The sequence below is a fragment of the Coenobita brevimanus genome, chromosome 22 (genome assembly GCF_032717465.1).
Source record: "Coenobita brevimanus isolate Jiangsu-jjx chromosome 22, ASM3271746v2, whole genome shotgun sequence".
In the NCBI taxonomy this organism is placed as follows: domain Eukaryota; kingdom Metazoa; phylum Arthropoda; class Malacostraca; order Decapoda; family Coenobitidae; genus Coenobita; species Coenobita brevimanus.
Window position 1 is genome coordinate 40,543,907 of NC_136975.1, and position 20,709 is coordinate 40,564,615.

Genomic DNA, 20,709 nt, shown 5'->3' on the forward strand with positions numbered 1-20,709 from the left:
TTACCTGCCAAGCGACCAGCAGGAGCAGGAGGAAAAGGAGGAGGAGGAAGAAGAGAAGGAGGAGGAGGAGGAAGAAGAAAAAGAGGAGGAAGAGAAGGAAGACGAGGAGGAGGACGAGAGAGGAATAGTAGGAAGAACAGGAACTAGAAGAGGGCGAGAAGACAAGGAACAGTAGAGAGAGAGAGAGAAGGATTGGTTATATCTTTGATCGAGCATGATGATATTGATGATCATGATAAGGAGGAGAAGAAGGAGAAAGAGTAGTACAGTAGAAGGAAGAAGAGCTGGAGAAGAAGATTAAGATAGAAGTAGATAGATAATGTGAGAGAGAGAGAGAGAGAGAGAATAAGACCCCCAAAAAATAATTAATGGAGAGAGAGAGAGAGAGAGAGAGAGAGAGAGAGAGAGAGAGAGAGAATAAGACCCCAAAAAATAATTAATGCAGAGAGAGAGAGACAGAGAGAGGGAGAGAGAGAGAGACAGAGAGAGAGACAGAGAGAGGGAGAGAGAGAGAGAGATGTAGTTCTGTGGTGTGTCACTAGATGTCAGGAGTGCAAAGGTTGTGGTAGACAAGATGGCGGCCCTCCACCACTACCACATCTACCACAGTAAAAGCTACCTCTACCACAACTACCACATTCCACTACCACAATCACAACTGCCACTATTTTCACCACGACCAGTTATCCACTACACAGTCACAACTGCCACTACCACAACTACCACAATCCATCACCACCGCAACCACAACTACCACTATTTATATCACTATCACCACCACCTACCACCATCTCTCATACCACTCCCACAACCGCGTCACCACTACCATCTCTACCACCACTACCACAACCACCGTTACTACCACAACTGCCATCATTACTTTCAGCCACTGGTATCAAATGAACCACGGCAACTACCATCCCCCTACCACTATATATATATCAACCACTATTACCACCACCACCATCACTACTACAACTACCATTACCACTGCACCACTACCACAATTACCACAGATACCATTCCAAATCTACTACTACCTTTATCATCATCAGTACTACCACTCTTACCACTACCACCACCATTAACCACAGTCACTACCACAGTTTGCATCTCCACCTACACAACCACTACAGCCATGATCACGACAACCATTAGCAACCACAACCTCTAAAACCATTACCATCACCACCCCAACCATCCCTTCCTCAACCACCATCATCATCCAATTACCACCATCTCCATAACTCCCATCTCCCCCCTACTACCACGGCCAACACTATCACCACCTCAGCTGTCATTATTACCACCATCACCACAACTACCATCATCGCCTCAGGTACAACCATCACAACTACCACAAGCACAACTATCACCATAACCACTACCACCACCACCTCAACCACAACCACCACTCTACTACCATAACTATCATAACCACGAGCACCAACCGCATCTTCCACCACTACCAACGCCTCGTCTCACCACAAGCACCACTTCTACCACATCTACCATCACAACTGCCAGAGATTACCACAGCTACCATCACCACGACCACAACAACCACCTCCACACCCAACCCCACCACGACAACCACCACCACCACCACCACCCACATCCCTTCAACCATCATCTCCTACCACAACTACCACAACTACCACCACCATCTGCAGCAGCAAGGAGAGAGTCAATGCCCGTTTTCTGTGCAGTGTGACCATGACCTTTGCCCTCGCAGGTACAATCCCTTATCTGATCCCCTATTATCTTATCCGGGGAATGTTGGAAAGGGGGGGAGGGTTGAGGAGTAAATAAAGGAAAGTAAAGGGTGGGAGAGAACATAGAGGGATGAATAAAAGAGACAGGAAAGTAAAGAAATAAGGGGGTAAGGAGAGAAAAATAAAGAAGCGAGCGGAGGAGTACCTAAGATAAATAAAATGTATAAAAAAAAAAGTAAAGGAATTAGGGAAGGAAACGGAAGTCAGTGAAATAAAGAAAAGAGTAAGAGAGGAAGTAGAGAATTAATTGGAGAAACAGGTGAGGAAGTAAAATAAATAAAAGGTAAAGATAGAAAGTAGAAGAATTAATTGGGGAAAAGGGTAAATAAAGATATAAGAGGATAAACAAGGAAGCATAAGAAAAAACAGGAGAAAAAATGGCAGGCTTGCAAGAAAGAGGATGAGTAAAGTGAAATAAAGAGTACACACACAGGCAGACTTCTTTACTGGGAGAGGGGAGGGAAGTAAATAAGAGAAATAAAGGAATAAGCAAGCAAGCAGGGGAATAAGAAGAAAAATAGGGATATGGATGGAAGTGGTAACAATAGAAGAAATAAAGGGACGAACACGAGCAGAAGATGAGACTGAGAAATAAAGGAATCAGTAAACAAGCAGGGAATACAATAAAGGAAAATAAAGTTGAACAAGGAAGCGAAGGAAAAGATAGAAAAATAAATGGATAAATTTGCGCTCGAAATATCAGAATAAGAGAAAAAGACTAAAATGTGTAACCAGAATAGGGAAAGAAGCAAGGGAACAATAAAATCACACACACACACACACACACACACACACACACACACACACAGAAAGAATATATACTGACAGACAACAGATAGATAGAAACACAAATAGAAAAAAAAAAAAAAAAAAAAAAAAATCGCCCAAAATAGATATATATGTAACTGACAGATAACAGATAACTTGCCCTAACAATAGCCCTTATCTGCAAGCCACAATAAGAGGTAGTTTGTGTGTGAGATAAGACTTAGTGCTGGGTGATATTGACATTTGACCTCTCTCCGGTAATGATGAGGGACGCCTTCACGTGGTGGCACTGATATTACCGGGCGGTGGAGATGCCGGGTTACACATACATTCTTTAACTCGGGTCCAGTCCCCAGAAAGGTGGAAGGTGGAAATAATGATGATGATAATAATAATAATAATAATAATAATAATAATAACACCAACAGCAACAACCATTAGCAGCTCTGAAACTTTTTTTTCTGAATATCATAAAACGATTTCGTGCAGCTGATCTAAAATAATTGAAGCAGTCAAAGTGTTAGCAGAACGCAGAGACCGCTGAGACGACGGGCATAGAGCTGAAACAATAGGAGGCCTGCAAAAAATCAGCACGTTTGGTGATGATAATTATGATGATGTGATTATGATAGTGATGATTGTACAGATGGTGAAGTGAGATGTGACATAAGAACAGGAAGGCAGGTGGTGGTTGTGGTGATGGTGGTGGCGGTGAGGGTCGTAGTGACGATGAAACAAAAGGTAGAATGAGCAGTAACAACAGCAAGGTGTGATGGTGATGATGATGATGATGAACAAGAACAAAGCAGGTGGTAATGAAGGCCGCACGCAGAACAAGGTCGTGGGAAGAGGATGGCCTGAAGAACACAAAGAGAATACGAAGAACAGTCAGGAACAAAAGAAGAAAAAGAAAATTGAGAACGATGATGAATTGCAAGAGTAACCTGATAAAAGAAAAAAAGAGAGAGAGAGAGACAAGTGAATTAATTATAAAAGAATGAAAAGGAAAAAGGTGAAACATTGAATAAGAAAAAGGAGGAAAATGGAAAAGTGAGGAAGTGACAAAGGAAATGAAAAGGAAGGAGAGAAATGATTTAAAATGCAAGACAGAAATAGAATAGTGGAAACAAAGACGAAGGACGAGAAGAAGGAAAGAACGGAGAGAGAGAGAGAGAGAGAGAGAGAGAGAGAAATTATTAAATTAAATTAAAAACCTTTATTTCCACAGAAAGTGGTTATTCTTCTTACATTGTACTTACATGCAAACAATAAATATAATGTACGGTACATATCGTACATACGGTATATGGTTAAAGGCAATAGTACTTTGAGGCAGAGATGTTTTTATATTAGTGAGGCCATACAACTAAGTTTTCCTTAGTAGGTAGTCTTTTAGTTTTGCCTTAAATATATATAAGTTATGGGACTCTTTAACATAAGATGGCAGAGAGAGAGAGAGAGAGAGAGAGAGAGAGATGGAACAGAAGGAAAGAATATAAGAAAACGAGAGGACAGTGGAGAAAGAGAAAGTAATGGAAAAAAGAGAGAGGAGGAATGGGAAACAGAGAACGAATAGAAGAGAGAGAGAGAGACCTTGAGCCAAACACTGCAGACCCTGGCATTCCTTTGTTTAATTACTCACACCTCTTTCTACTCTCATTATTGCCTCTTTATCATCTTTCCCCTCTTCCTCTTCCTTTTCCTTCTCCTCGCCCTCTTCCTTTTCCTTCACCTCTTCATCGATACTCTCGTTATTGTCTCTCATCATTCTTCCTTTCCTCTTCCTCCTTCTTCTTCTACCTGTGTCTTCTTTGCCATCCTCTTCTTCTCTTCCTTCTCCTTTGTCTGTGTCCTCCTCTTTCTCTTCATTCTTCTTTCCCATTCCTGATACAGCCTCTTTCATGTCATCTTCCTCTTCTTGTCCTCTCTTCCTCCATCTTTTCCTCCTCATCTTTGTTCTTCTGCTTCATTTGTATTCTTCTCTCCTTCAGTGTATTTTTTCATTTACTGAATTATCACACTCTCTTAACTCCCCCATTCCTTCTTCTCTTCTTCGTTTTACATTTTTTTCTTTCCTTCATTTTATGTTGGCTTCTTCGTTTGCATCATCATCGCAATCGTCATCGTCATCATCATCATCATCATCATCATCATCATCATCATCATCATCATCATTTCTTTCCCTCATTTTCCGTTGGCCTCGTCGTTAACATTGTCATCATCATCATCATTATCATCATCATTATCATCATCATCATCATCATCATTTCTTTCCCTCATTTTCTATTGGCCTCGTCGTTAACATCGTCATCATCATCATCATCATCATCCCTCCATTTTCTGCTCTTTCCTCCATTTCCTTTCCTATCTATCCTCCTCCTCCTGCTCCTCCTCCTCCTGTTCCTGCTCCTCCTCCTCCTGTTCCTGCTCCTCCTCCTCTTCCTCTTCCTCCTCCTCCTCCTCCTCCTCCTCCTCCTCCTGAAACACATAAAGTCGACCCTGGCATTCCTTAGCATATTATACCTCTCCACTTAACCTAATTTCCCTCCCTCTTCTATTATTTCTCAACTTTAACTACTACCCCCTGTCTACACACCGTCATCTATTGTTGCTTGTGGTCATGTTTGCGCTCTTGTTTTTTTATTTTATCTTATTATATTTTATTTTTTGCTTCGTTTTAGTTGTTGTTGGTGATGGTTGTAGTGATGGCGGTGTGTGTGTGTGTGTGTGTGTGTGTGTGTGTGTGTGTGTGTGTGTGTGTGTGTGTGTGTGTGTGTGTGTGTGTTTTGATGGTGTTGGCTGTGGTGGTAGTGGTTATAATTGTTTTTTTTTTGGTGATAGTGGTTGTGGTGACGATAGTGGTTGTGGTGTTGTTGTTGTTGTTGGTGGTGGTTGTGGTGTTAATGGTGGTGGTTGTGGTGGTGGTGGTTGTGGTGGTGTTAGTGGTGGTTGTGATGTTAGTGGTGGTGGTGATTGTGGTATTAGTGGTGGTGGTGGTTGTAGTGTTAGTGGTGGTGGTGGTTGTAGTGTTAGTGGTGGTGGTGGTTGTAGTGTTAGTGGTGGTGGTAGTTGTGGTGATAGTGCTGGCGGTGGTGGTAGTGTGAGTGGTGGTGGTGATTGTGGTGTTAGTTGTGGTGGTGGTGGTTGTGGTGTTAGTGGTGGTGATGTTGATAGTGGTGATGGTGTTGATAGTGGTGGTGGTGATAGTGGTAGTGACGGTATTAGTAATGGTGGTGATAGTGGTAAATCTTTTAATGGCTGGAACTATTGGCTTTAAATCAGACTAATAGCAGCTTTAATTCAAACTGTTAGCAAAGCATTTAATAGCCGAGCAAAACACTGCAGTCCCATAGAAAACATCCGACAGTTTATTTGCACCCCAGCATTCCAAAAGCCTGCCATGCCGATATCCGTGTGAAGCCTTGGGTGGGGGTGGGTTACTTCCCCAGTGATAGAAAGTGGTGTTACTCGACCAAATAGATCAGGTGCCGTATAGGACACATTAAACACAGCTTGAATGTGGCTGTGTGTCTTTCAGAGGTGTGCAAGCCGGCGACTACATACATAGAGTACATACACACACAGACATACATACTGTGTACAGAGACCATATTTTTCCCTGTGAGATATGCAGCTCATTAATGTCGGGTGTCTGACCATGTACAGCACCTTCATACAGGACTGAATCAGGTGCCATTCACTCCAGCAGTTCCTGTCTGGTTGCTGGAGTTCCGTTGCTCTCTCTCTGCCACAGTGTTGCATCATTCTTAACTAACGCTGTTACACTTGTTGCACCGGACACTCTTCTTGTGGACGCCGTGCCCTTTGAGGTGGTTAAGACTGCGGGAAGACGATGTGGGAGAAGAGGTTAGGTTGTGGTGTGTGGTGAGCAGAGAGGGTAGGTGAGGCTTGTGGTGTGGTGTTGTGTGGGGAGGGAGGTGCGCCTCACCACGGAAAGACTAAACAGCTGATTGTCTGAGGCCTGCTTGCACACACACACACACACACACACACACACACACACACACACACACACACACACACACACACACACACACACACTTATCTATATGTATTGTGCAAGGAAGAGGGAACCAAAGGCCAGGAGGCTGTAAATCGTTCCTTCCAAGAAAAAACAAAACAAAAACAAGATAAGAGAGGCAAATTCAAGAATTGTCTATTTCGAGATGCCTGGACACACTGCGTTTGAAAGACTGGAGATCACAGGCTGTAGGAAATACAGACAGAGGAAGACAGTTCCTGAGTTGACCTGTTGCATACATGAGGGACTGGGAGTAACTCCTGCATTAGAGAGTTGAACAGAAAAGGGATGAGAGTTTATTGCTAGACGGGTGCTACGCGCCCGCCATGGCATAGGAGGGATGCGCGCAGACTTTTCAGACGAGCTGTGACCATTGAAGTTGCGATAGAAAAGAAAGATGCAACAGTGCGGCGAAGGTACAGAGGTTGAAGGGAGCTAGTAAGAGGAGGCGAGTTGATAAGACGAAAAGCCTTTGACTCCACCTTGTTTAGAAGAGCTGTATGTGGGGAGCCTCTCCCCCCCCCCCACGCACACACATAGAGATCTATATCTATTCATTTTTCTGTGTAATGAGCCATGCTTTGATGCACATGCACAAAAATATACACACAAAAACAAACACACACGTACACACACATACACACATGCGCGTGTTCAACTTATTCAAACAATCCATAAGACAGTCACGCACGTAGACACACACACACAAACAAGAGTGTCGTAAAATACTGGAAATGTTAGAGAGGAGGATGGCGTAATATGAGAGAGAGAGAGAGAGAATGTGTGTGTGTGTGTGTGTGTGTGTGTGTGTGTGTGTGTGTGTGTGTGTGTGTGTATGTGTAATTTGGGTGCTTTGTAATGGTTATGTACTGCGGCTCTTGTTATTGTTGTTGTTATTGTGGCCTTGTCATTACGCGAGAATGCGGTTGGTTATTGCGGTTATTTTTGGCATTTAATTGTCAGGCTTTGTCTTGTTTTAGTATATTGTGGTGTACTTGCGAGTGTTTCCAGGTGTTTATTATTATTATTATTGTTGTTGTTGTAGTTCTTGTTGTTGTCATTTATTGTCATTATTTTAGCTCCTGTCCTTGCTTATATTTACTCTTTCTATTTGACATTTATGAAAGAGAGAGAGAGAGAGAGAGAGTAATCATATCTTACCAATTAAGCATCACCAAACTAACCTCCCCTCTTTCCTTTTCTCTCCCCCTCCCCAGGCAAAAGCTTCAACCTCACCATCACCATCAGCACCTCGCCTCCTCAAGTTACCACCTACTGTAAGGCCATCAAGGTTACCGTGGACGGACCTAGGGAACCGAGGTCAAAAGCACGTGAGTACCTGTTAAGTTTTTCTTGTGTGGTTGGTGGGCCTTAGTGCAGTTTGGGTGACGTTCGTGCGTCTTGGGGTATATGAAGTGACTCGGGTTGAGAGAGAGAGAGAGATTTATTCTTTTTATTTTTTTAAATCATTTTTAGGGCAAACTGAATTATGACAAGTATAATACATGTTTGTTTTTGTATTATTTTCTTTTATTTATTTTTCTTGTCTGTAAATGTGGAGCTTAATTTTTTCAGTATGGTGGGTATTAGTGCATATTGGCAGACGTAGAGTTATATTTTACCACGACTGCCCCGATTTACCAGATTACACACACACACACGATGACAAGATTTTTTTAATTTCTGCTCGATGGGTCTTAGGGAACATTGAGTGGGAAATTACGTGACAATTTCTATGCATCAATCAGTCAGTTTTTAGAAATATAGTGTTATTTTATTTTTTTATTTATTATTATTATTATTATTATTATTATTTTTTTGATTTGTAAGGTAATGGCATACTGGCGAAAAGCTTGATATGTTTTTGTAGGTGGTAGGTGTTGAGAGTGGAATTGGATGAGATGTGTGTTGGTGAGGCCCCTCTCTCTCTCTCTCTCTCTCTCTCTCTCTCTCTCTCTCTCTCTCTCAGTAGATCACTAAACACCTCCCCCTCCCTCTCCTACTCTGTTTTTGTCGTTTCGTCGTCGTAAGCACGTTGTTCTTACTTCCTCCCCCACCTCTTCCCCCTCGTCCACTTCTCTTCCTCTCCTCCTCCCCCTCCTTCTTCCTCATCTCTTCTCTCTCTCTCCCATTCCCTCTCTTCTTCACACATCATTGTCTTATTCTCCCTTTCCTTCTCCCCTTCCGCCTTTTTCTCCCCCTCTCTTCGTTTCACCCCTCTTATTCTCTCTCTCTCTCTCTCTCTCTCTCTCTCTCTCTCTCTCTCTCTCTCTCTCTCTCTCTCTCTCTCAAAATTATCGAGTAGAAAACCTATTAATATTAAGGTCTTACCATCTAGAAGAGAAACGTCAGATCTATCTTATCTGTGTATCAGTCAGCTTTCATCCCTCCTTTCCTCTGTCTTTCTCCATCCCCTTCTTCTCTCGCTCTCTCCTTCCCCCTGTCCCTCCCTTTCAATCTTTCCTTCCATTTCTCTATCCCTCCCTCCCTCCCCCCTTCACTACTTCCCTCTCTCTCTCCTTGTCGGTCCTTCTCTCTCTCTCTCTCTTTCACCTTCCCTTCCTCTGTCCATCCCTCTCTCCTTCCCTCACTCTGTCCATCCCTCCCTCCCTCCCTCCTTCACACTTTGTCAGTCTCCATCCCTCTCTCCCTCCTTCCTTTCCATCCCTCTCCATCCCTTCCTCCCCCATCCATGTTTTTGCCATCTACTAGTCGTTCACACGTTGTCTTCACTTCCTCCCCTCCCCTCCCCCCCTCTCCCCCTGCTCCTCACCTGCAAGTCACCTGTGTAAATGAGGGATGTGTGACGTCACTGCGACACGCACGGACGATGGCACGAATTTTATTATTAGTGTTATTGTTTTTAGTCCTATCCCTCTCCTGGATTTTGGGAGGGGGATGTGGCCAAAGATTTTTTTTTTAATTGTTTGTTGTAGGTATTGTTGTTGTTGCCGCTGCTGCGCTGTTCTTGTTTTTTCTGTTCATATTCGTGTTTTCCTTCATCTTTCTCTTCTTTCCATTTTTTCTTAATTTCTTCCTTTTATTCTTTCATTGTTTTCTTATTCCGATTATTGTTATTATTATTATTATTTTTATTATTATTATTATTGTCATTCCTTCGCTTTCTTTACGTTTGTCCTTTTTATATGCAATTCTTTTTCGTTTGTTTTTATTTCTTTTCCCTGTTGCATATTTAACATTTTCAGCTTCATCCCTTTGAGTGGCTGAAACACACTGAAGAGTTTTATGCTGACTAATGCTAGAAAATTTTTATTGAGCTTGGAAAATCTCTCTCAGGGAAGTTTTTATTTTATTTTATTTTTTCTATACTTTTGTAATGCATATTATCCTCGTCCCATCTGTGGGTGGCAAAAGCGCTGGGAAATAATGGTGATGATGATGATGATGATGATGATTTCTAAAGTAATTTTTGCACATTTTCCTCACCCCTCCTTAGGTGGGAAAAGAGGTGGAGATATAATAATGATGATTTTTTTTTTTTTTTTGCATGTGTTCCTCGCCCCATTTTGAAGTAGGAAAAGAGGTTGGTCTATAATAATAATGATGATGATGATGATGATTTCTTTTTTTCATTCGCGAGTTTTTATTTTTGAATTGTACATTTTGATATTATTCTTTGCAGTTTACTTAGGTGATATTTTTGCTTAAGTTCCTCGTTCAGTTTCTGTTGCATTATTATTTGACAGATGCTCCACTTTATTGGTAGTGTTCCATTTTTTAATCATTCGAATTTTTAAGTTTATATGCCTACCTCGTTTTTGCATTACGTACATTTGCATATATGTGTCAGTTTGTGCATATTTCACTTTCAGCAATTTTGTTATAATTCAATTTTTTAATTTTTATATTCATCTCATTTTTTGCATTGATTACTTTTGCATATATTTGTCAGTTTGCGCATATTTCCCTTTTTCCAATATTGTCTTATTTTTAACGCGATATATTTTTGTTTTATACTCTAGCTGTACTTAATGTTTTTTTTTTTTTAATTCGCATATTCAGGTGTTTTCATGCATAACTTTAATTAATTTAGTATTGTTGGTGTTTTCCATATTTTTTCGCTCCCAGTTTGGCTCATTAGCCTTTTTTTTTTTTTTTTTTTTTTTGACTTGTTTACTGTACTTGATATATTGTTCCTTTTGCTTCTTCAGGTGTTTCAATACTAGTTATTGTTTTCTCTTCGATTTCTTTCGGTTTCTTCAGTTGTTCTTTTATCAATACTTAAGACACTGATATAATTTTCATATTATCACCTTATTCCAATGATGGGTATTTCATCTTTGCGTATTTTCCACATTTCAGATATGCATTAATTTTTTCCAACTTTCCTCACTTTCTTTTATTTCTGTCACGTCATATATACCTTTTTACTTTTCTTTTCTGAGTCTTACTTATGTCTTATTTTTCCCTGTTTTTCCTCGTTTTCATCCTTGAACAATACTTTTGGTGTTTTTTTTCTTTTCATTTCCTTCCGTTTTTTTTCCGTTTCCTTCTTTATGTTACATCTCACTTTTCGATTTTTTTTTTTTTATTTTTTTCGAGTGTTAGTCACATTTTTCAGAATTTGTTTTTTATGCATCTTTTACAGTCTGTTTCTTAGCTTTGATTAATTATTTCGCATTTATTTTTGCATTTCATTGTTTTTGTTTCATGTCAGGTTTCATTTACTTACTTTTATTATTTTGTCGTTTGTTTATTAATTTTTCTTACGTTTTCGTCCTACTTTTACTGTTTGTTTGTTTTTAGTTCGTATTTTTTCTTTATTTTTTATTCATTTCTTGGTTTAGAATTTAGTGTCTTTTTTATTGAAAGTTTTTGTTTATGTAGATTTTATTTTTCAGTACCAATCTCTTTCTCTCCATTCCTCTCCCCTTCTTCCTTTTCATCCCTTTTAATCTTCCTCTCCCTCTCCTCCTTCCTTTTCCCTTCCCTCCCTTCTCCTTCGCCTTTAGCTTCCTCTCATTCGTCCTCTTTCCTTCTCCTGGTTCCCCCTCCTGTCCTTCATTCCCCTACCCACCTCCCCCTCCTGTCCTTCCGTCCCCTGCCAACCTCTCTCTCTCTCTCTCTCTCTCTCTCTCTCTCTCTCTCTCTCTCTCTCTCTCTCCCTCCCCCAGACCCTCCCTCTCTTTCTTCCTCCTACCCAGCCAACTCTTTCACTGTCTCATCCTCCCCCATCCTCTGTCCATCCCCTTCATCTCTCCCCCTCCCTCTCCTGTGCCCTCCCCCTCTTTCTTCCTCCCTCCCTGACCTCTCAGACACTCCTCTCGTAAAATTTTATGCTTTATCATATTGATCCCCCAGTTTCCCCCTCCTCCTCCTCCTCCTCCTCCTCCTTCCATCCCCTTCCCCCTCGCCTCTTCTCCCTCTTCCCCTCCCATCGCCCCTACCCGTTCCCATCTTCTTTTTCCTTCCCCTCCTTCGCTCGTTCCCTCCCCCCTCTCCTTTCCCCTCTCTTTTCTCTTTTCTCCCATCCCCTAACTCCCTTCTTACCTTCCCCTCCCCCCGTCACTCTTCTTCACCCCAGCCTTTCTCTTCCCAGTTTTCTTAAGTAGGCTATATTTCTCTCTCTCTCTCTCTCTCTCTCTCTCTCTCTCTCTCTCTCTCACACACACACACACACACACACACACACACACACACACACACACACACACACACACACACACACACACACACACAAAGCCGAATCGAAACAAGTTAGCAGACTCTAGTCCAGATTCAGTCAGCTTTATTGAATTTTCCACCAATTTTCATCATAAGAAAGAAAGAGAGAGAGAGAGAGAGAGAGAGAGAGAGAATAGTAGTAGTAGTAGTAGTAGTTGTAATCATCATCTTAACCCTATTTCCATTTTATATTTCTTGTAGTAATAGTAGTAGTAGTAATAGTGGTAGTAGTAGTAGCAGTAGTAGTAGTAGTAGTAGTAGTAGTAGCACAACCATTATAAAAATCATATCCATAATGCAGTGACGTAGCCCACGTGACTTCCTGTGAAGAGAGAGAGAGAGAGAGAGAGAGAGAGAGGAGAGAGAGAGAGAAGACAATATATTAATAGGGTGAGTCTGCTGTCGCCTGGTGTGAGTGTTCTTGTGATTTATGTTCATGTTATTGCGAGGAGGAGGAGGAAGAAGAAGAAGAAGAAGAGGAGGAGGAGGAGGAGGAGGAAGAAATCTGAAATAAATATAATGGAGGAGAAGAAAGGGGGAGGAAGGGAAGGAAGAGAAGGAGGAAGAGGAGAAAGATGCGAGTTTGGTGGACGATGATGATGGTGGTGATGGTGATGGAGGAGGTAGTGATGATAGTAATGGTGGTGAAGGAAATAAAGGAGGAAGGAGAGAAATTCAGGTGTAGGGGTGGAGAGATGGTACGCTTTCGATTTAGATTGAGAGAGGGAGAGAGAAATTTTGTGTGTGTGTGTGTGTGTGTGTGTGTGTGTGTGTGTGTGTGTGTGTGTGCGTGTGTGAAGATTTAATACATGCAAATTTTAACAAGGAGTTATTTAAGTATATATATATCAGAAATCCTATGGTCTTGAGGCAGAATACACCGGATGATATGACAGACAAATAGACAGACAAACACAAGCATCTTCCCAAACTGACGAATACATAGCGGAAAAATCGAACCTGCTGAAATACGCACAGGTAGATAGATAGGATTTGCACTGTGCTTGGCCCTTTGTAAATAGTAAATAGACACTGGGAAGAGAATTGCTTTTATTTTACGTTTGGGCGTGACTCTCCCAAACGCACCAAGATTTTTTATCGCTGTGATGGTACCAGACGTGAAGTTCTGTCCCGTGCCCGTAACTATTTATAATCTGCGCATAGCCAAGCCTCAGCACCCTACGCTCAGAAGAGGGTGATGAGGGATTAGGGTAATGTGGGGTTAGGGTGATGAGATATTAGGGTGATGGGTTAGGGTGATGTGAAATTAGGGTGATGTGGGATCAAGGTGTTAAGGGATTAGGATAATGTGGGATTAAGGTGATGAGGGATTAGGGTAATGTGGGATTAAGGTGATAAGGGATTAGGGTAATGTGAGATTAGGGTGATGAGGGATTAGGGTGATGTGGGTTTAGGGTGATTTGGGATTAGGGTGATGTGGGATTAGGGTGATGTGAGATTAGGGTGATGAGGGATTAAGGTGATGAGAGATTAGTGATGTGGGGTTAGGGTGATGTGCGATTAGGGTGATGAGGGATTAGGGTAATGTGGGATTAGGGTGATGTGGGATTAAGTGTGATCTCTTTTCTTTATGGTAGATTTGTTTCATTATATTTCATTCTTGGCTATCCTCTGTTCATTTATGTGTAGTTACTGTATCGTAATCCCGTTTTTCATCACTCAGTCTCTTGAACCCTAAGCTAATCCGTGTATTGATCCTTCATGTTAATCTGCTATTCCTACGCTCATACTCAGATTTATCTCTACTAATCCCTTATTCCTAACGTTATTCCAGTGCTAATTTCATAATCCTGTGTTAATCCTCTTGGTAATCCCCTGTCCTTGTGTTAATCTCTGCTAATCCTCAGTCCTGCTTTAATCCCTTTGCTAACCACTTAATGCTGTGTTAATCTCCTTGATAATCCTATAATCCTTTGTTAATCCTCTTAGTAATCACCTACCCATGCGTTAATCCCATGCAAATCCATATCCTGCATTAATCTCTGTACTCCTTTGTTAATCCCCATCTATTCTAATACTTTGTTATGTCTTTTGCCAATCCCCTAATCCTTTGTTAAACCTTTTGCCAATCTCTTATCTGCGTTAATTCATGTACTCCTGTATTAATCCCCTTTCTGATCCCATAATCTTATGTTAACCCCCTTGCTAATACCGTAATCCTCATAATCTTGCTAATCCTGTGCCATGCTTTAATCCCTCAACCTCCAGTGTAAATCCCCTTGCTAGTCCCCTAATCCTTTGTTGATCCCCTTGCTAATCCCCTAATCCTTTGCTGATACCCTTGCTAATCCCCTAATCCTTTGTTTATACCCTTGCTAATCCCCTAATCCTTCGTTAATCCCCTTGCTAATCCCCTAAGCCTTTGTTAATCCCCTTTGCTAATCCCCTAATTCCTTGTTAATCCCCTTGCTAATCCCCTAATCCTTTGTAAATCCCCTTGTTAATCCCCCAGTCCTTTGTTAATCCCTTTGCTAATCCCCTAATCCTTTGCTAATCCCCTAATCCTTTGTCAACTCCCTGCTAATCCCTTAATCCTTTGCTAATCCCCTAATCCTTTGTCAACTCCCTGCTAATCCCCTAATCCTTTGCTAATCCCCTAATCCTTTGTCAACTCCCTGCTAATCCCCTAATCCTTTGTAAATACCCTTGCTAATCCTCTAATCCTTTGTTAATCCCCTTGCTAATCCCTTTGTTGATCCCCGGCTACGTGCAAAGGGCGGAGGTGGAGGGAGGGCGGTAATTTTCTGCAGCTCTCATAGATGCCCGCAATTTCCTTTATAGAGGGGGGGGAGGGGAGGGGAGGGGAGGGGAGAAAGGAGTAGGGGCAGGGGAGGGTAGTGTGGAAGTTAGGGGAGCGGGGAGAAGGATGAAGGGGTGGATGAAGTAGGGGAAGGGGAAGAAGAAAGGGAGGAAGAAGGAAAGAGGAGAGAATGGAGGATTAGGAGGAGGTGGTCGAGGATAGGGGAGGGAGAGGAAAGAGGAGGTGAGGGGGAGTAAAGAGGAAAGAGAGAAAAGGGAATTGGGGGGTGAAGGGAAGAGTGGGGGAGGGATATAGAAGAGAGAGAGAGAGGAGAAGGAGAGCAAGGATGAGAGGGGAAAGGGGAAAATGAGAGGCAGGGACAAAGTAGAGGTAAATGGAGTGTAGGGAAAAACAGAAAAAAGAGGAAAGAGGAGGAATAAGGAAGAGAGGAGGAAAAAAGAAAGGAAGAGGGGCAGAGGGAGAGAATGGGGAGCCAGGAATAGAGAGGAATAGGATGAAGGGAAGAAAGATAAGACGTAAATGGGAAAGAGGGTGAGAGAGGCTAAGGAGAAGAGAAGGAAGAGGGAGAGAAGGAGGATCAGCGGGATGGAGAAAAGGGAGGGAGAGGAAGGGAGAAGTTGAGAAGGAGGGGGGGGGGAAGTAGGAAATAAGTGAAGGGTGTATTTTTTTTCCCTTTTCAAACCCCCAGAATTATATATTAAATTGATACCTTGGGCTAAAGATACTATTATTAACACCAAATGATATCAGCTATTTTCTCCGCATTATGAAGAGCTTTTGTTTTTTATCGTGTAAGTTATTGGTGATGCTAGTGGGTGCTACAGAAAATTTCTCTCTCTCTCTCTCTCTCTCTCTCTCTCTCTCATTTCCTTCAGTCCTTGCATTAATATTAAGGTCGTACCGAGCTAGCAAGGACCATAATGTGTGTGGTTTATGTATACCGGCATGTGTATTATTCTCTCTCTCTCTCTCTCTCTCTCTCGTAACGAAAATTTTTTACTCTCTGTGAGCAAGTTCATTTTGTTATTTTTATTTGCCCATTTCTGACCTCCTCCTCCTCCTCCTCCTCATCATCATCATCATCATCATCATCATCATCATCATCATCATCATCATCATCCAGCTCCCTCTTCTCCTTTTGTATCATCATCATCATTATCATCATCATCAATCATCATCATCATCTTTATTGCATTTTCCTTCAATTCCTTTCCTCCCCATCATCCCATCCCTCACTCTCCCCATATATCACTCCCCTCCTACATCTCCTCTCCTCCCCCTCTCCCATCACCCCCCCCCCTCCCTCTGTTATTACCCCGAGGTTGTTTATGTGTGGGATAGTTTTCGTCACTGGTATTACTCGGTCCACCTCTCTCTCTCTCTCTCTCTCTCTCTCTCTCTCTCTCTCTCTCTCTCTCTCAACGATTTTATATAACACAGGACGAACATTTAACACTAAAAGGGTTAACGTAGGCTAAATTTAACACCTGCAGTAAAAATCATCATCATCATCATCATCATCATCAGAGTTGAATACAAAATCGTGTGAAAATAAAAATAAAATAAAAATGCGTCCTCGTCTTGAAGCGTCTGTTGTCTGTAAAGATTCACAGATTTTCCTACGATAATTTTTGGTCGTAAGTTTTTTTTTTTTTTTTTTTTTTTTTTTTTTTTAGGGTGAATAAGAGACGTGAGGCAGATTCTGTGTTCTCCCATCTTTGTCTTTCCTGTAAAAATAAGATCGGTTACTATAGAGAATTGATAGATTTATTTGCGTATCTCAGCCTTCTTCTTCTTCTTCTTCTTTTTCTTTTTCTCCTCCTCCTCTAGATTTCTGAGGAAAACCTAGGCGCTAAAACTCCACGGAATCCACACGCCAGATTTCACGCCCTTGTAAAAGCTAGTCCAGTTACTCCCAGACGATTTTATTCAGCTTAAGGGAGATCTCTCGGACTGAAAGGTTAAAAAAAAAAAAAAAAAAAGTTGCGTCAAGTCCACGGTATCCACATGCCAGGTTTCATTTTTAATTTTTATTTTTTTTTCCCTATTGACACTTGTTCAGTTAAGGAAGTTTTTTTTTTTTTTTTTTTTAATCGAAGGGGTTAGGTGTATTCTTCATTAACCCCTTTGCTAATGGAGGGCCTTTCCTAAGTTACGCAAAATCGTCTGGCAGTAGCAGGGATTAAATGAGCGCCTAAAATGAGGGGTTAAAGTATCAGATGCAACTTAGGCAATATAAGCAAGCCAACTTCAGACGGTTTTCTTCACCTGGACGCACTTGGCCAATTTAATCAGACAAAAACCAGACGATTTTATGCAGCTGGGTTATGTTATTGCTCGAAAATCATCTCGGTTAACTCTTTTGTCTGCTGTGGATTCGCTTGTTAATTTTGGCCAATACTGGACGATTTTATTCAACTGAGAAATCCCTAACAGTTAAAATATTAGAGCCAGTGTTCGTGATATGTAGACAAGATTTATTTATTTATTTATTCATTTATTCATATTTTTATTTTATTTACTTGTCTACGTATTTGTTTATTTTACTTGTTTATTTATCTGCTTATTTTATCCATTTATTTATTTATTTATTTGTCTACTTATTTTTTTGTTTATGTATCTTTATTTATTTACTTATTTATTTTTTTGTCTTCCTCACGAAGAATGTCACCCTCGCTAATCACATCACCGTCTCCCTAGCCTGCAGTCCACGGGGTTCACTTTTGAGATGAACCCGGGACCACAAGAACAAGTACCGTAACCCTCCTGGCCACCCAGAGACGATTTTATTAAGCAGTTGAGGGATATTTCTTACAAAATATCCTCTCTCTCTCTCTCTCTCTCTCTCTCTCTCTCTCTCTCTCTCTCTCTCTCTCTCTCTCTCTCTCTCTCCTAATCTCTATAATTAGATTAGGATAAGACGTCATCGAGCGGAAAGGGTTGATCGAGAAGGGAAAAAAATGTGGATAAAGTGGACGTAGGAAAATAAAGGGGAAACTGAGCTCTCCTAGTGAACGGGTTAAGGTACAGCTCTCCTAGTGAACGGGTTAAGGTACAGCTCTCCTAGTGAACGGGTTAAGGTACAGCTCTCCTAGTGAACGGGTTAAGGTACAGCTCTCCTAGTGAACGGGTTAAGGTACAGCTCTCCTAGTGAACGGGTTAAGGTACAGCTCTCCTAGTGAACGGGTTAAGGTACAGCTCTCCTAGTGAACGGGTTAAGGTACAGCTCTCCTAGTGAACGGGTTAAGGTACAGCTCTCCTAGTGAACGGGTTAATGTACAGCTCTCCTAGTGAACGGGTTAAGGTACAGCTCTCCTAGTGAACGGGTTAAGGTACAGCTCTCCTAGTGAACGGGTTAATGTACAGCTCTCCTAGTGAACGGGTTAAGGTACAGCTCTCCTAGTGAACGGGTTAAGGTACAGCTCTCCTAGTGAACGGGTTAATGTACAGCTCTCCTAGTGAACGGGTTAAGGTACAGCTCTCCTAGTGAACGGGTTAAGGTACAGCTCTCCTAGTGAACGGGTTAAGGTACAGCTCTCCTAGTGAACGGGTTAAGGTACAGCTCTCCTAGTGAACGGGTTAAGGTACAGCTCTCCTAGTGAACGGGTTAAGGTACAGCTCTCCTAGTGAACGGGTTAAGGTACAGCTCCTTGTGAACGCCTTAAGGTAAAGCTCTCCTAGTGAACGGCTTAAGGCAGACTTTAAAAAATCTAGGGCATTCATACGCACGTTTTACCGTCCTTGTCAGAAGCATTTAACCCATTCTTTTCGAGGACATTTATTCTATCTCACACACACACACACACACACACACACACACACACACACACACACACACACACACACACACACACACACACACACACACACACACACACACACACACACACACACACACACACACACACACACACCCTCTTCACCCTTTTGGAGTTTGTGTATAGCACGCCCACGTTCTTCCCTGAGTAAAAGTGAATGACTGTACCCAGCCTGAGTAAATTGAGTCATTAGAGTGAATACATTACGGGCGGGATGGGTAGTTAGTGAGAGGCGGGAGGGGAAATGAGTCAATTTAGGTGAATATGAGGACCTGGAGAGAGAGGACGTCTGGGTAATGAGAGGTTGTTTGAGTCCCCCCTCCCCTCTGCCCCTACTCACTCTGTCTCCCGTTTTCTTCCCCCTTGTACATCTCTCTTCTTTTTTTCTTCTTTTCCCCCCTCTACTCCTTTGTACTGTCCCTTTTCCCTCTCTTTCATATCATTCCTAACGCTCTCTCCTCTTGCGCTTAACTCTCTTCTCACTCCCCCCTCCTCTTTTCCTCTTACTCATTTCCCTTCTTCGTCTCCCCCCCACTCTCCATTCACCTCTCCCCCTCCCCCTGCCCTCCCTCCTTTCATTACCTCTCCCCATATTGCCTCCTCCCCCTTCCCCTCCGTCATTATTCACTCACACGCTTACATACACACGCATATTCATACGTGTTATTTGTGTGTGTGTGTTTGTGTGTGTGTGTGTGTGTGTGTATGTGTGTGTGTGTGTGTGTGTGTTTATTTTTTATGGATATAGAACATGCACATAATCTTCCACACATTACGAACACTCACAGTTATAAATAACCACACAGACACACACACAGACACACACACACACACACACACACACACACACACACACACACACACACACACACACACACACATTCACTATGCACACACATGCTCATTATTATTCTCCGGCTTATGCACACTTCCCATGCTGTGACCAGGAGGGGGAAGGAAGGGGTTATAGGGAGGGAGGAGGGAAGGGGAGAGAGAAGGGGAGGAAGGGGAGAGGGGAATGGGGAGTGAGAGGGAGAGGGAAGAAATGAGATTAGGAAATGAAGAAAGGGAGGAGGAGGTGAGGGAAAGGTAAGAGAGAAGTAGTGTGAAAGAGAGGGTAGATTGAGAGAAAGGAAGGGGGAGAGGAGTGGGGGAGAAGGGAAGAGGTAATAAGAGGGAAGGAAGGGAAGAACGGAGAAAGGAGAGGGCGAGATGAAAGGTGGGGACGAGTGGGGTGATGAATGAGAGGGAATGGTGGGGTGAGGGAGGAGAGAGTGGGAAGGGAGTAAAATAGGGTGTGTGGAGAGGAGTTGGTTAGAGGGAGAGAAGGTGAAGGAGCCGATGAGAGGGGAAGAGAGGGAATGGGAGAAGAGGAAATGAAAAGGGATGGAGTTGTACGGGAGAAGGGAAGGGGATTGAGAGAGAGGGAGGGGGGGACATGGGTAAATGGAGAGGGATTTGAGATAGGGAGAGGAGGGGGATGAGAGGAGCGGAATAGGGGAATGGATGAGGGAGGAAAGAGGAAGGGAGCTGAGGAGAGAGAAGAGAATTATGTATGTGGGGAGAGGGAGGAACGAGTTGAAAGGGGAGAAGAATGGAGGAGATGGGAGAAGGTTAGAGAGGGGAGGAAAATGAAGAGGAGAGGGGTGAGGGGGGGAGGGAAAATGGGGGGGGGAGGAGAAGGGAAGAGAAAAGGGGAGGGGGGGAAGAGCATATGGTGTTTATGGCTACACGTGGTTTACTGCCCTGCGTCTCTTGAGTGCAAGGTATATGAGTGCTCTTTGCTTCTACCTCTTGTTCTTGATTTTACAAATTGTGGACATTTGAAGATGCTTATTG

The 20,709-nt window shown here is 42.4% G+C and overlaps 1 protein-coding gene across 1 annotated transcript in view; it reads left to right on the forward strand.

Annotated features, from left to right (window-relative positions):
- LOC145392524 (uncharacterized) overlaps positions 1-20,709 on the forward strand; it is a 210,836-nt gene that overhangs the window by 127,970 nt on the left and 62,157 nt on the right. The window contains exon 2 of the mRNA XM_080266920.1: positions 7,803-7,916. Within this exon, the coding sequence (XP_080123046.1) occupies positions 7,803-7,916 (114 nt within the window). The remainder of the gene's footprint in view (positions 1-7,802; positions 7,917-20,709) is intronic.